The 13,952-nt window shown below is 38.3% G+C and overlaps 1 protein-coding gene across 1 annotated transcript in view; it reads right to left on the reverse strand.

The window, feature by feature from the left end:
* Positions 1-80: 80 nt before the first annotated feature.
* LOC134654258 (ankyrin repeat domain-containing protein 6) overlaps positions 81-13,952 on the reverse strand; it is a 104,920-nt gene continuing 91,048 nt past the window's right edge. Inside the window, exons 3-5 of the mRNA XM_063509725.1 lie at positions 3,822-3,923; positions 2,904-3,098; positions 81-2,714 (exon numbers count right to left, since the gene is read on the reverse strand). Coding sequence (XP_063365795.1) covers positions 120-2,714; positions 2,904-3,098; positions 3,822-3,923 — 2,892 coding nt within the window. The 3' untranslated portion in view covers positions 81-119. The remainder of the gene's footprint in view (positions 2,715-2,903; positions 3,099-3,821; positions 3,924-13,952) is intronic.

The following is a 13,952-nucleotide window of genomic DNA, read 5'->3' on the forward strand; positions in this document are numbered from 1 at the left end:
GTCAAATAACAAACCATTAATCTTTTCTTGACAAATTAAACCAACTGGGCTTTTAGATAAAGACGCAAAACGGAAAAAATACCAAAAAAGTGTATTTTATAAAGTTGACAAGAGAAGAGTTAAACCAAACTAGAAGCCCCAATCGGAATAACAGGCTTTCCAATCGGCATAACCGGCTTCCCGTTCGGCACAATATTGATCCGCTGTCCAGATAGATTGTCCGAACCGTCGACGTGTCCAGACAAACTTGGTGACGGTCCCTGCGAGCTCCCGTACACCTTAGTACTGTAACCCGAGTCGTTATGTGATTCCCTGTCTGTTTGAGATTGCGTTTCTGTCAAATGCGTGTTGATAGCTAGAGATTGAAGACGGCTGTGGAGTAAATTATGATCGGGAACTGGTTTTGGATTGTAATAAGGCGGTCGGTTGTCGTAGTAACCAAATTCGTTCTGATTTGCGATTTCAACTTCTGTATTCTGGTCCAAATGCTCACTGTAGCAGTGGGGTATTCTATCCATTTCCCTTATAATATGATCTTGCATCATTGCGTCGAAAACGCCAGTTTGGTGGTGGTATAATGGGTTCCGGTTTCTAGGTTGGACTTGCGTTTGAGGTAGACCTGTCTGGTTGTAGTCGTAGTATTGTGGAGTAGGTAAGCCGTTTTCGATCATTTCTCTGTAGGGCATTTGGTGGTTTTGACGGTTTGGTATCTCGTGGAAGTAGGCGTCTTTAGGGATCATGGGTCTTAAGTCTGGTGGGTAAGGTTTTTGTGTTTGCGGGGCGGGGGATTGGGATTTGGTGGACATAGTTTCGTAGTTAGGTAGAGGAAGGGTTTGGAGGAGGTTGGTGCTCTTCATGGGCCCGGGTGTGTTGGTGGTTCTAATTGGATTGTCCTCTTCGTCGCTGCTTTCTGAATTGTTTCCATTGTCTTTTGGTGGGGTTTGGAAGGTCTTTCTAGTCGGGAACGGGATGAGGTTATGCAAGCTGAAGCGTTTTGATTTAGGCGGTTTTTCTTTTAACACAGGCGCTGGTCTTTGTGGTTGTTGAGGCATTTTGAGTATGCCAGGGTTTGGAGAGACTGAGGGTAGAGGTTCTTCGGTGGGCTTTCTCTCCGGAGACTGACATCTTTGCTGTTCTACTTGCGCTACTAACTCCTGAACTGACTTTCTTGGTTCTCTTTCGACACTGTTCTCTTCTCGAACTTGGTAGTTGCTTGGTTGTTTATGTAGCTTAACATATCCGTCTTGCGATATGTCTAGAGATTTCGCATTGTTTCTCATGACAACTTGTGACATCTCCTTTTCGAGCATGACTCTCTTTCTAATATCGTCTGCCGTTCTTTGTAAGACTTGACTCTTCCAAGCTGGAACGCCTGGAGACTGATCCCTTTTTCTTTCTTCAGAATCGCTGACTTTAAAGTCTCTGCTGCTGCTGGGTGACTTAGTATTCGATTGTCGACTAGGGGAGGCAAATCTCTCATTATACCCTTGTACCTCCATGGAGACTGGTGATTGCGATACAGATATTTTATTCGCCTTTACGTGTATTTCAGCTGTGACATTATGTAAGCGGCTCTGATCTGGACTGGGGCCTGAAGCAGTAGTATGAGGGGATCTCGACATACGACTTGGACCAGCATCTAATTGATCACTGCTCATAGAGTTCTTAAGAATATACTTTCTTCTAGGAGTTGGCGGTGATCTGGTATCCAGCACTTCTGTGCTTTTCGACGTCTGTTTATCAGGTCGCTCCTTGGGATGGCTTTCGTAATGCTCTGCGGTTTGGTTGAAGCTCTTTATCAGTTTGTTGACTTTATTCCACTCTTCAGAATGATCCAAGATTTCTAGACTCCTTGTCCTTTTCATGGGAGGTATGTCTAAGGAGCCTTTGGGGCTGTAGTCTAATTTTCTGACTCTTTCCGAAGCTCTGAACATCACGCCTCTCGTCAGCCAGTGTTCTAAGTGCTGATGGCGCTCTTTGCACAACGCTCTCTCTGCGGCCACAAACCTTGTCAACTCCGATATCTGTCCCTGCGTCTTCATCTCCAAATCAGTTACCTTCTGATCGAGTCTCTCATGAGCCCTGTCTATGTGCCGTTTCAAATCCTTCTTATCCTCACTCATTTTCTCTTCCATATGTTTAAAGAACGGTGCGCAGTAGCACGTGTATCCAGCTCCAATTGGACCTTTTTTGATATTCCCCGCTAAATCTAAGAAGTACTGTTCGCCTTTTCTAAGTGGTTCTGGGGGCAGCGACTTTAACTTGGGCTTCGGGAAGTATTTCGGGTCTGGATAGTAATGGCATCCGTATGGGGACCACTGGACAGGTGCTGGTGTTTCAAAGTGGACATTCTTCTTTTTCTTTCCATCTTTTTTCTTTGGAGCGTCAGGTTCGTCTATAGTTCTCTCCTTGCTTTTGTCCCGTTTTTTCTTTTGTTTCGCGACAGGGGTGTTCAAGATGGCGATGATCTCGTCTAACCCTTTTCTTGTGGCTATATCCCTAGCGGTTTCCCCCTGGTGGTTCTTGAGTGTCTTGTCGCAGCCGGCTTCGAGGAGGATGCGCGTGAGTTTGCGGCGCGCCATGGCGGCGGCTATGTGGAGCGCGGTGTCGCCGTTCTTGTTCTGGGCGGCGACCTGGCACGCCGCGGAGATGAGGATGCGGGTGGCGCCCGCGTGCCCGTAGCGCGCCGCCGTGTGGAGGGCCGTGTCACCGTACTGGAAAACAAAGAACACGCTGTTAGCTTGTGGAAAACGAAAAACAATCGTCAATCTTTTAATGAATGCTCTTTTCTAGGACTTCCTAGTTAGCGAAAAGAGGGAGTGGCAAAGCTAACTGCATACATGCAGCGCGAACTCTTGTCTATTGGCTGTGTTTATGGTTGAAAGAGGAGGGAATATACTTACATTGTTCTGCAGATCCGGTGGTGCCCCAGCCAATAACAGTTCTCTAGTAGATTGATTGTGTCCGTTCTGACAGGCGAGGTGTAGCGGCGCGAAGCCGCCCGCGTTGCGCGCGCGCAGCTCGCAGCGCGCGGCGAGGAGCGCGACGCAGCGCGAGTAGCCCTTCCAGGCCGCTTCGTGCACCGCGGTGTTGCCGTGCTGTAAAAATAGTTATTATATTATTATTTAACTAGCGACACGCCCCGGCTTCGCAAGGGTTAACAAATTATACGTAAACCTTCCTCTTGAATCACTCTATTTAATTAAAAAAACCGCATCAAAATCCGTTGCGTAATTTTAAAGATGTAAGCATACATAGGAACAGACAGCGGGAAGCGACTTTGTTTTATACTATGCAGTGATAAGCAGGTAAGCAACTGATATAGCCTGTATCAAATTTAAGGCAGTTATAATTAAAAAGTAATTAATGTATGCTTGTCTCCCGCTTGTCTGCTTGCTCGATGGCTGCAGCATTCAGAAAATTCAAATTTGAAGGTCCAAAAAGTTAAATTTTGAGAATAAAAGGATACAAGATTACCACGAGGTAAGATACGATACGACCCCGAATTAAGGTGCGATTAGTAGGTGACATCATTTTACCTTACTAAGCTTTTATAAATTGAATTGGTCGGAATATGGCGGGTGGGCTAAAATGTTGATGGATCTGCGGCCACATCCGGATGTAAGGAGCGCCTGGTGTCCGTTGGCTCGTTAGACGACATTCGAAAAATTGCGGGGCAATTCTGGATGAGACTAGCCCAAGAACGGTTTTTTTTTATCAACTATACATATCATTACCTAAGTGGCGTTACACGAAGAAATGTGCTCAGCAGTGAGCAACTGGAGGCTGAAATGATGATGGAGATGACTCAGATGACTTACCACGAGGTCTTGTTTGTTAGGGTCGGCGCCATGTTGCAGTAACAGTTGCACCACCTCGACATGCCCGTCCGCCGCTGCGCGTTGCAACGCGCTACACCCATTCTGAAAAAAAAAACCATTATTGTTATTGACCGAAGCGTAGCGAAGGTCTACGTTTTGACTCGGGCATTTCGCTTTTGTATGTCCGGATGTTCTCCTCTACAGGTCGCAATTCTTAAACGATTTTCGTGAAATTTTGTGACCGAATTCTATGAGTCCTAAATAATTGTTTTTTGTCGATCCGGTTTTTGGATTTTTTTCAAAATGGCGGAGTCGTGATAGCTCCCGCCTAAACAAATAGTCGTATCGGTATCATAAGAGTTTTTTGTTTTTGAGATATGTTTATAGATTAAATGGCCAAAAATTCAGAAAATTTGTATCGCTGGTTTTGGCGGTATTTAGATATTTAGTTTGTACTTGAGAATGAGTATAGCTAAATTTCGTCAGCTTTAGTAAGAACTATAATGGCGTATTTTGCAAACGTTCGCTTTTTTTGTTTGCATCGGGAGGTCCCTGGTTCCATCCCCAGTAATTGTATACTGCTACATAACTTTTTGTATTTTTTTTATACTTAAATTTCGTATAGTTGTTTTTTATTTTATTTTTTATTTTGAAAAAATGAAAAATTTCGTATTTTTTATTTATCAAGCGCGGGTTAAGCGTATTCGTTTAATTTTTGTTTGTAGCTTTATGTAGTTTTTAATTTTTTGTTTATATTACATGTACTATACCTATACAGGGTGTAATCTAAAACGTGATACAAGATAATCAAACCTGAATCTTTTCATGATTTTGAACAACTTTTACTATGGGGTCAATTTTGTAATATTAAAAAAAAATTGAGCTGTTCCATAGAAATGGTCAAGGAGAGGTAGACAAAAATGTATGGCAAATATTTTTTTTATTGTTAATTTACAAAGTTGACCCCATAGTAAAAGTTGTTCAAAATCATGAAAAGATTCAGGTTTGATTATGTTCAAAATCATGAAAAGATTCAGGTTTGATTATCTTGTATCACGTTTTAGATTACACCCTGTATTTTAATAAATATTTTTGCCATACATTTATTCAGTTTTAAGCTCTGCTCGCGAGGTCTACAGCTCACAGAGCCACTAGTTATAATTCGATCGGCAGTTCGGTAGTGACCTACAAAGCAGGAGGATTCAAGTTCTAAGTTCTTGGTACCCCTCTATTCATGTGTTTATCACGTATACCTGTCGAGTTATGGATGTTTTGTATGTATTTAAATATTTATTTATATCTATGTATAATATATTTTATACATCGTTCTTCTAGCACCCACAACACAGGCCTTTACGGCACGATTCGAACAATGCTTATAGTCACAGCGATACGATACCTATCTGTCAGTGTCAGATCGATATCGTATCGCTGTGACTTCCTAGAAGCATTGTTCGAATTGGGCCGTTATTGAGCTTTATGTGGGGCGATATGAGTATCTAAGACTAAGATTGTCCCATAATATGTATTGAATTATTTATTTAAGTAGTCACAATGTCACAATACTTCACAATACTTCTAGATAAATTGACATCTCTTTCAATTATTATAATTCATATATTTAAATTGGACTCGTGACACCAGTATGCATATGCCTTGCTACAACATTTAAACAAGTCTGACTTCTGTTTAGATTAGATCGGCTTCATTTAAAATTACATATAGTTCTTACGGCTATAAAGTTCAAATTAGATGGAATAAAGTTTAGTGGTACCTACTCCCTAGGTAGTCCTTTAAACTTTTAAAGTTTATAACTGCGTCCAGAGATACGTACCTAAATAATAGAGGTTGGAAACGTCAATAAAAAGATTGTTGTAACAACATGGTTATTTGTGTCTACAGGAGATTTTATGTGAATTACACATAGGTAACTTATTGCAAATTAACTTTCAATGCGTCTGGGTTAGTTTTGTTTACAATTATAATTGTTCCAAATTTCAAATCGATAGCGTCAGTGGCGTAGCTAGGCGTGGGCGAAGTGGGGCCCTCGCCCGTCTGTATTCTTTACTTGTCTTTGCTAACTAACAGCTATTTATAAGATAATTACTCTGAGAACTTCTCATTCTCATACAAGAGGCGATGGACTAGAAAACTAGTTATTCCATGCTCATTCCCATTAAAACGTAATCGAGTCAGTAAAAACTTAACGGCATAGTAATGACTGACCCATTGTACACCTTAAGTAAATGTATTAAGCACTATAAATAGGCAGTAAATTGTAGTTATTATGGTCTACGTTCTTGTATAAAATACTTAATAAACGCGGGTAATAGTAATGTGAACATGGCTGACAAACTAGATTAAAAAGCTAACGTACCTATGAGTATTTTATATGCAATAAGTAGATGACGATATTCTTTTTTTATAATTGATAAACTCTAGTATCAAACTGGATTGGGCATGAGTGGTGGGGATAACTGACAGAACGGGATAGTCTTATGTATCTTTCAGTAGGAGTAGCAGCGAAAGCGCTATTATTGTTTGTCCTTGTCACAGTCTCACTTTTTTTTTATTCCACACCATAAATAAAATTAGTATGGATGATTGGTCAAATTTATTTGTTGCCCACCATAACAAATAAATTCGACCAATCATAGCGTCGCATTGCGTATGTTTTGTCCCTCACGGAGGCACGCGTAGACCACTTCTATAGGATGCTACCTTCTATGCTACTGGTACTTTAGATTGAATGTTGACAGGTGATGTGACATAAATATCTAAGTACGGGCCTTACGGACAATAAGAATGGGCCAGTACTACTACAGTGGTGTCACGCACACGAATTCGAGCCAATCGTGCAGTTTAACGCCACAACGGGAATTGGTTGATGAATTCGCACTACTTGGCCGGTTTTTATTTTTCATTTTACATCTTTAATAAGCGCTCTACTGTGAATTTATTTAGCATTCTATTAGATTATAAACATTTAAAATAGACATCCTGCATCTACTAGTAAAATACCATCTTCACATTATAACGACTGCCATTTAAAAGATTTGTATTCGCCATAATTGGCTATTAAATCGGTAAATACGTCCAACTTGCATTTACCAAATACATCAATGACTTCATTTGAAATAAACAAATTCACATTGAACTTGAATCTTAAACCATCCTGATAAGGTTTAGAATACGTTAGTATTTTTCGTCGCGGTAAAGTACGCTACGTTTTCTAGTATAATTTAATATCAAGCGCATGTCATGTCCTATAAGGCAGGATTAAGATGGTATATTCAGAGTAATGGCAAGATAAATAAAGTTCTTATCTATGGTCTCGTTTCGCTGTCTATGTCTGTATTATATATAACTAGCGACCCGCCCCGGCTTCGCACGGGTTAACAAATTATACATAAACCTTCCTCTTGAATCACTCTATCTATTTAAAAAACCGCATCAAAATCTGTTGAGCGACTTTGTTATATACTATGTAGTGAAGATATGTAAGAAAGCCTTATATTATTAAATTATATGTCCGTTAAACTTTCATGTACCTACCTTCTTCATACGTTTCAAAGTCATAAGGGCAGAGTTACATATTTATGACCACCAGTGTCCACAATTTGTAACTCGACGCGTTAAATAAGCTGAAATGCCGGAGACATTTTATGATTCTTATGAGTAAAAAATGCGTTGTCCGGAAGCCATTGGAATTAATATTTATACGCAGCTCTAATAGGGAAAGTGGTTACGAGCCATTTCAAACAAGATTCCGTTTATGGGTATACTTTTTAAATTTATAATTGCAAAGGGCTAATAGAAACGGGTTTAATTTTAGACGATTGACACTATTTTAACTTAACAAGGTCTTACATTAAAACTATTTAAAACTACGACAGTAACTAATTTATAAATAAGAATCATTTATGTATTTCAGACGTAAGTCCATCGGGGTTAGTATCATTATTACTAAACTTAAAATTAGTGTTAATATTTAGTACCTAACATAAAAAAAAAACAAAAATCAATCCTTTTTAGGGTTCCGTAGCCAAATGGCAAAAAACGGAACCCTTATAGATTCGTCATGTCTGTCTGTCTGTCCGTCTGTCCGTCTGTCCGTCCGTATGTCACAGCCACTTTTCTCCGAAACTATAAGAACTATACTGTTGAAACTTGGTAAGTAGATGTATTCTGTGAACCGCATTAAGATTTTCACACAAAAATAGAAAAAAAAACAATAAATTTTTGGGGTTCCCCATACTTCGAACTGAAACTCAAAAATTTTTTTTTCATCAAACCCATACGTGTGGGGTATCTATGGATAGGTCTTCAAAAATGATATTGAGGTTTCTAATATCATTTTTTTCTAAATTGAATAGTTTGCGCGAGAGACACTTCCAAAGTGGTAAAATGTGTGTCCCCCCCCCTGTAACTTCTAAAATAAGAGAATGATAAAACTAAAAAAAATATATGATGTACATTACCATGTAAACTTCCACCGAAAATTGGTTTGAACGAGATCTAGTAAGTAGTTTTTTTTTATACGTCATAAATCGCCTAAATACGGAACCCTTCATGGGCGAGTCCGACTCGCACTTGGCCGCTTTTTTGTTATTAGTATGGCTCTAAAGTGTCATTCAATAGAACTTGCTAACTATGTAAACAAACCGCCATACTAAAATTGACACTGAATGTCAATTTACTAGTAACTTTTGTTTCTGTCATTACACTTTAGATCATATATCTTGTAGTTTTGAGTGAATCTTGGTTGTCACTAATAATGACGACTATGAAAAGCCTCCGCCATACAATAATTTACGCTCACATTTTCAACAACAACTCAACGACATGCTGAATTAACATACTCGTAAAACTTGGCATGAACATTCAAGTAACATGTATTTATGGGTACACTACATAATTCCGAAATATTTTATGCCGAATTTTAGAATATCGAATTTTATTATTCCGTTTTTTAAATGCTCGACCCATCAAAATTCCGACTGTCGTAATTACGAACGATGAAAATCACGAAAGTGTATATTTCCGAATAGCAAAAAAGACGATTTTTTAAAATTCAGAACCATATAATTCCGAATATAAAAATCCCGATAGTGATAAACACCGAATTTAACATTTACGATTTTTAAATCACGAATTCCGAAATGCCATTATTCCGAAAATTTTAATTCCGATTCCACGTGACTCCTATTTTAAATATCCCTATTTTTTTAATTCCGAATTTATCGATTCGTGCTCCGCATCTGCTCCGGCGCTACGGGCAAAGCAGCCCCTTCGCCCTTGCGTATCAAAGCGCAGGCACAATAAATGCTCGCCTACGCAGCTTCGGCTTGCTGGTCGCCTTCGGCGACCAACAGTTTGTTTTCGTGGGGTCGCAGTTCTAACCTAACCTAACCCACTTTTCTGGCAACAGTTCGTTTTCTTGGGGGTCGCAGTTCTAACCTAACCTAACCCACCTTTAAGGCAACAGTTTGTTTTCGTGGGGTCGCAGTTCTAACCTAACCTAACCCACTTTTCTGGCAACAGTTCGTTTTCTTGGGGGTTGCAGTTCTAACCTAACCTAACACACTTTTCAGACAACAGTTCGTTTTCTTGGGGGACGCAGTTTTAACCTAACCTAACCCACTTTTCTGGCAACAGTTTGTTTTCGTGAGGTCGCAGTTCTAACCTAACCTAACCCACTTTTCTGGCAACAGTTTGTATACGTGGGGTCGCAGTTCTAACCTAACCTAACCCACTTTTCTGGCAACAGTTTGTTTTCGTGAGGTCGCAGTTCTAACCTAACCTAACCCACTTTTCTGGCAACAGTTTGTATACGTGGGGTCGCAGTTCTAACCTAACCTAACCCACTTTTCTGGCAACAGGTTCGTTTTCTTGGGGGTCGCAGTTCTAACTTAACCTACCCCACCTTTAAGACAACAGTTTGTTTTCGTGGGGTCGCAGTTCTAACCTGACCTAACCCACTTTTCTGGCAACAGTTCGTTTTCTTGGGGGTTGCAGTTCTAACCTAACCTAACCCACTTTTCAGACAACAGTTCGTTTTCTTGGGGGACGCAGTTTTAACCTAACCTAACCCACTTTTCTGGCAACAGTTTGTTTTCGTGAGGTCGCAGTTCTAACCTAACCTAACCCACTTTTCTGGCAACAGTTTGTTTTCGTGGGGTTGCAGTTCTAACCTAACCTAGGCAACAGTTTTTTTGTTGGACGCTACGGGCATCTACGTAGCATCTGCTCCGGCGCTACGGGCATTAGCAGCCTCTTCGCCGGGCTTTGCTACGGCGGGCGAGGGCTGGCCCCTCCGCTCCTCCAGCTTTTTACATACACTCTAGGGGTAGGACAGACAAGACCACGTGGATAGTGGGGTGCTCCGATTCGGATTATGGTTAGTTAGACTTAAAAAAGTGTGTTTAAGTCTTATTTTGAAAATCACGAATTTCATTATTCCGAGTTTACAAAAGATCGAATTTCTGAATACCGAATTACTTTATTTCCGATCGGTCAATGATTTTTCGGAATAGACAAATTCGGAAAAAATATTTTCGGATTTTTTCTAAATCGGAACTTTAAGCTTTCGTCCATATGAAAATCGGATTTTAAGTATTCGGAAATAACACAGTCGTGATTTTCTTCTTTCGTCGTTTTCAAAGTCGTAATTTCGATATTTCGGACATATAAAAAATCGCGATTATGATAATCGAGGTTATGAAAGTCGGAAAAACATATTTCGGAATATTTGGGTGTTCCCTGTATTTATGTCCGGTATTTGTTTTAACCATATTACTGAATTATCTATTAATAAATTTAAGAATTATGTAAAGCGTAAACTTATATCTAAAGCGTATTATACCACACAAGACTACATGAATGATAAAACAACGTGGGATTAATTGTTATTCGAAATGATTATTTATATATTAGGTATATTTGATTAATGATGAGGAAATTGATATTCCGAATATTCCGATGTTTGTACTTCTTTTGTGTTTTTTATTTATTTATTTGACATTTAGATTTTATTCTAGAAACATTCTAGACTAGTATTTTTTATACATTTTTTTTTCATGTTTGACGATCCTTTTGTGAAATTCTTAAATTTGTGTTAAATTTGATTTGTATAATAATCCAATATTATTATGGAATAATATATAACATCAATAAATTGCTCTGATAATTAGCTTAAGATAATTTATAAGTATGTTACGATTCATAAGTGCTTGTTGCTAGGCCTACATGAATAAAGATATTTTTGACTTTGACTTTGACTTTAGTTGTTAGAAATTGTTACACAAAGAAAATTTAATAACATCAATAAATTGCTCTGATAATTAGCTTAAGATAATTTATAAGTATGTTACGATTCATAAGTGCTTGTTGCTAGGCCTACATGAATAAAGTATATTTTGACTATTGACTATTGACTATTGAAATGTAGAGAGTAGAAGTTACACACATACGTCTACAAAAGTTCTCTCTATTTTGCTTAGAATAAATTAAAAGTGGATAAATTACTGTCTTGATTGAGACTTGACCTCACGGCCTCTGGATCGATACTCCAGCGCTCTGCCATCTGAGCCACTGAGACCTCATCCATAGCCAGCAAATCTTTCCACCATATAGGTTTTAGGGGATCCTAGCGACTTCTACCGTAAGAGCGTTACACTTCTAAAACGGCTACCGAAGCTCCCTGAGTTCCCTCTATTTTCTTTAATATTAACAAAAAAATAAAGTGTCTGTACTTACTTTTTGTTTGTATATTTTGTCCCGCTATTTTATTTAAGTAACGACATTTTTGTCTTACATATTTATAAGACGGCTTCGGTCTTCCATCACCGACGCAACGGTTATTAAATTTTAATAACTTTTATTCCCCAGTAACAATTTACGTTGACTGGCCACTGGACTACTTTTTAATTGAAAATGTCATAAAATGGGCTGTAAAAATGTCAACGGATCAGTCCGTCATGTTAAATTACAGGTTGCTTAAATTGTATGGAGATTGGAAGGTGGAGTGCATAAAATGCAACTAATGCATGTTCTGTAGCTTGCTCTACATGTTGTATTTAAACTTGATCAGTCTACAGGGACGTTGTTATGCGTTATCGAGCATGTATAGAGTCGGCAAAGATAACTCTGCAAGATATTTGTAATGACAAGGTGTGGCAATGTGTCATCAATTCATCATTAATCGTTTTGTCGACTAAATAACTAGTGTTTAGTTTTAAGTTTATAAAATGCATGTGTATGGTATTTGTAATTTGGGCCTTGTTGCTTGATTTAAATTTCAAATAAATAAATGAATGTCAAATTATAATGAATATATGACATTTATAATGACACTCACACTTTCCCACTTTATTTTATTCAAATCGGTGCAAAGTTAGCGTAGACGGACTCTAGCTATGTGTTAATTTTTTTAAATTAAAGCATAGACGGTAGGTAGGTACCTATATTAAAATCAGAGTGACGCGAAGAATTCTATAAAAGCTCTAAAGTAAAATTCGAAGCACTGCAAGGGATTAACAAATTGTAGTGTAGCGCGCCTAGTGCCTAGTAGTGTTTTTTAATTAGTTTCATTAGTTGGTATTAATTTGCTATTTTTGATATTAACCCACTCTCAAAACTACCTACTCCCAATGTGAATTGGGATAGTTTTTTTAGTTAGTGGAATCAATATAAATTAATCCAGATCTCTATCAGAAATATGTAATGTTAAAGTCATTGCCCTCAACAGACAGTGAGTAGCAGTTTTATTTATATACAAACTATGCCAAGCGCGGCATCGTTAAAGGGTGACATTTGAGTCATTTCGAGTTTTTGCCGCCATATTTAATTAACACCAATGCAAGACGCGAGGCGACACTCGGAAAAAATGGCGCGAAAACGGAGCCATCTTGAATATCTTGAAGACGACCACTCATTGCGTAGTTTGTTAGGGTTAGACCCTGTTGCACCAAGCTAAGTATGGTTATGTCATCAATGTCATCATTAAGAGCCAACAGGAGTGGTCATTATTGGTGCCCTTATTATGCCTAGGTACCTATTACGATGATGAATATTTAATTTTATAAACCTAGGTGCATGTTACGAAGAAAGATTTCAAATTAAACTGAGGTAATACCCACTGAACTGACCGGAAAAGTTCTAGGTTTTAAGCGACTAGAAAAAGGAAGGAGGTTCTGAATTTAAGAGTTTTATGGCAAGTGGAACTGTTCTATTTCTATTTATTTATTTATTTATCGTATGGCATTAAAGTAACTGGATTTAATTTAAATATTATCCTAGAGATTGATGTTTGCACTCTTCAGATACTCGATGGCCCTTTCACTGAGATTCGTGAGGTCTTCGATCCGTCCGTTGAATTTGGTGAAAGGGCAACTGTTCTATGAAGGCATTTTTAAATTACTATAACCAAGTTTATTACGCCCCTTTATCCCATTCCCCTGTAACAAATCTATTCCTATGCAGTGTGTAACTATCTATTCCTATGTGGTGTGTAACTATCTATTCCTATGCAGTGTGTAGCTATCTATTCCTATGCAGGTTTGAAATAAACGTATATTTCACGGTAGGTACCGGTTTAATATAGCACCAATATCCACTCTATTGTTTGAGTTATTCAAATCGTTTTCGTATAAAACAGAATAGCCACGGCCATAATGGCCGATATCGAGCGCTGAAATATGGACACTACGCGCAATAGCAATAAATCGATACTTTATCGATGTTTCCACATCACTATGGACACGGGAAATGAAGGTACAATGCGTTTTGATTTTGACGTGACTACGAGAGTCGTATTTAGATAATACAAAAAAATAAATAAATAGATCCATCTTGCTGCATGGTACATGGCACCGCCTAATATTAAATCCAAATTATTATCCAAAAGTATATACTAGTATATACTAGTATATAGTATGCTGCTAAGTAGGAACTCTACCTAGGGTTGTGATTTATTATTATTTATATTTTTTTAGTCTATACAGACTTAACTTTCAAACTTATAAAATACAGCATATTTGTTAATGATCGAATCATGATCCTACACGAATAAACTTTCTCCACAATACCAAACATTAATTTAATCAGATCTTCAAGTTTGTAAGTAAATTA

Source organism: Cydia amplana, chromosome 14 (genome assembly GCF_948474715.1).
Source record: "Cydia amplana chromosome 14, ilCydAmpl1.1, whole genome shotgun sequence".
NCBI classification, from domain to species: Eukaryota; Metazoa; Arthropoda; class Insecta; order Lepidoptera; family Tortricidae; genus Cydia; species Cydia amplana.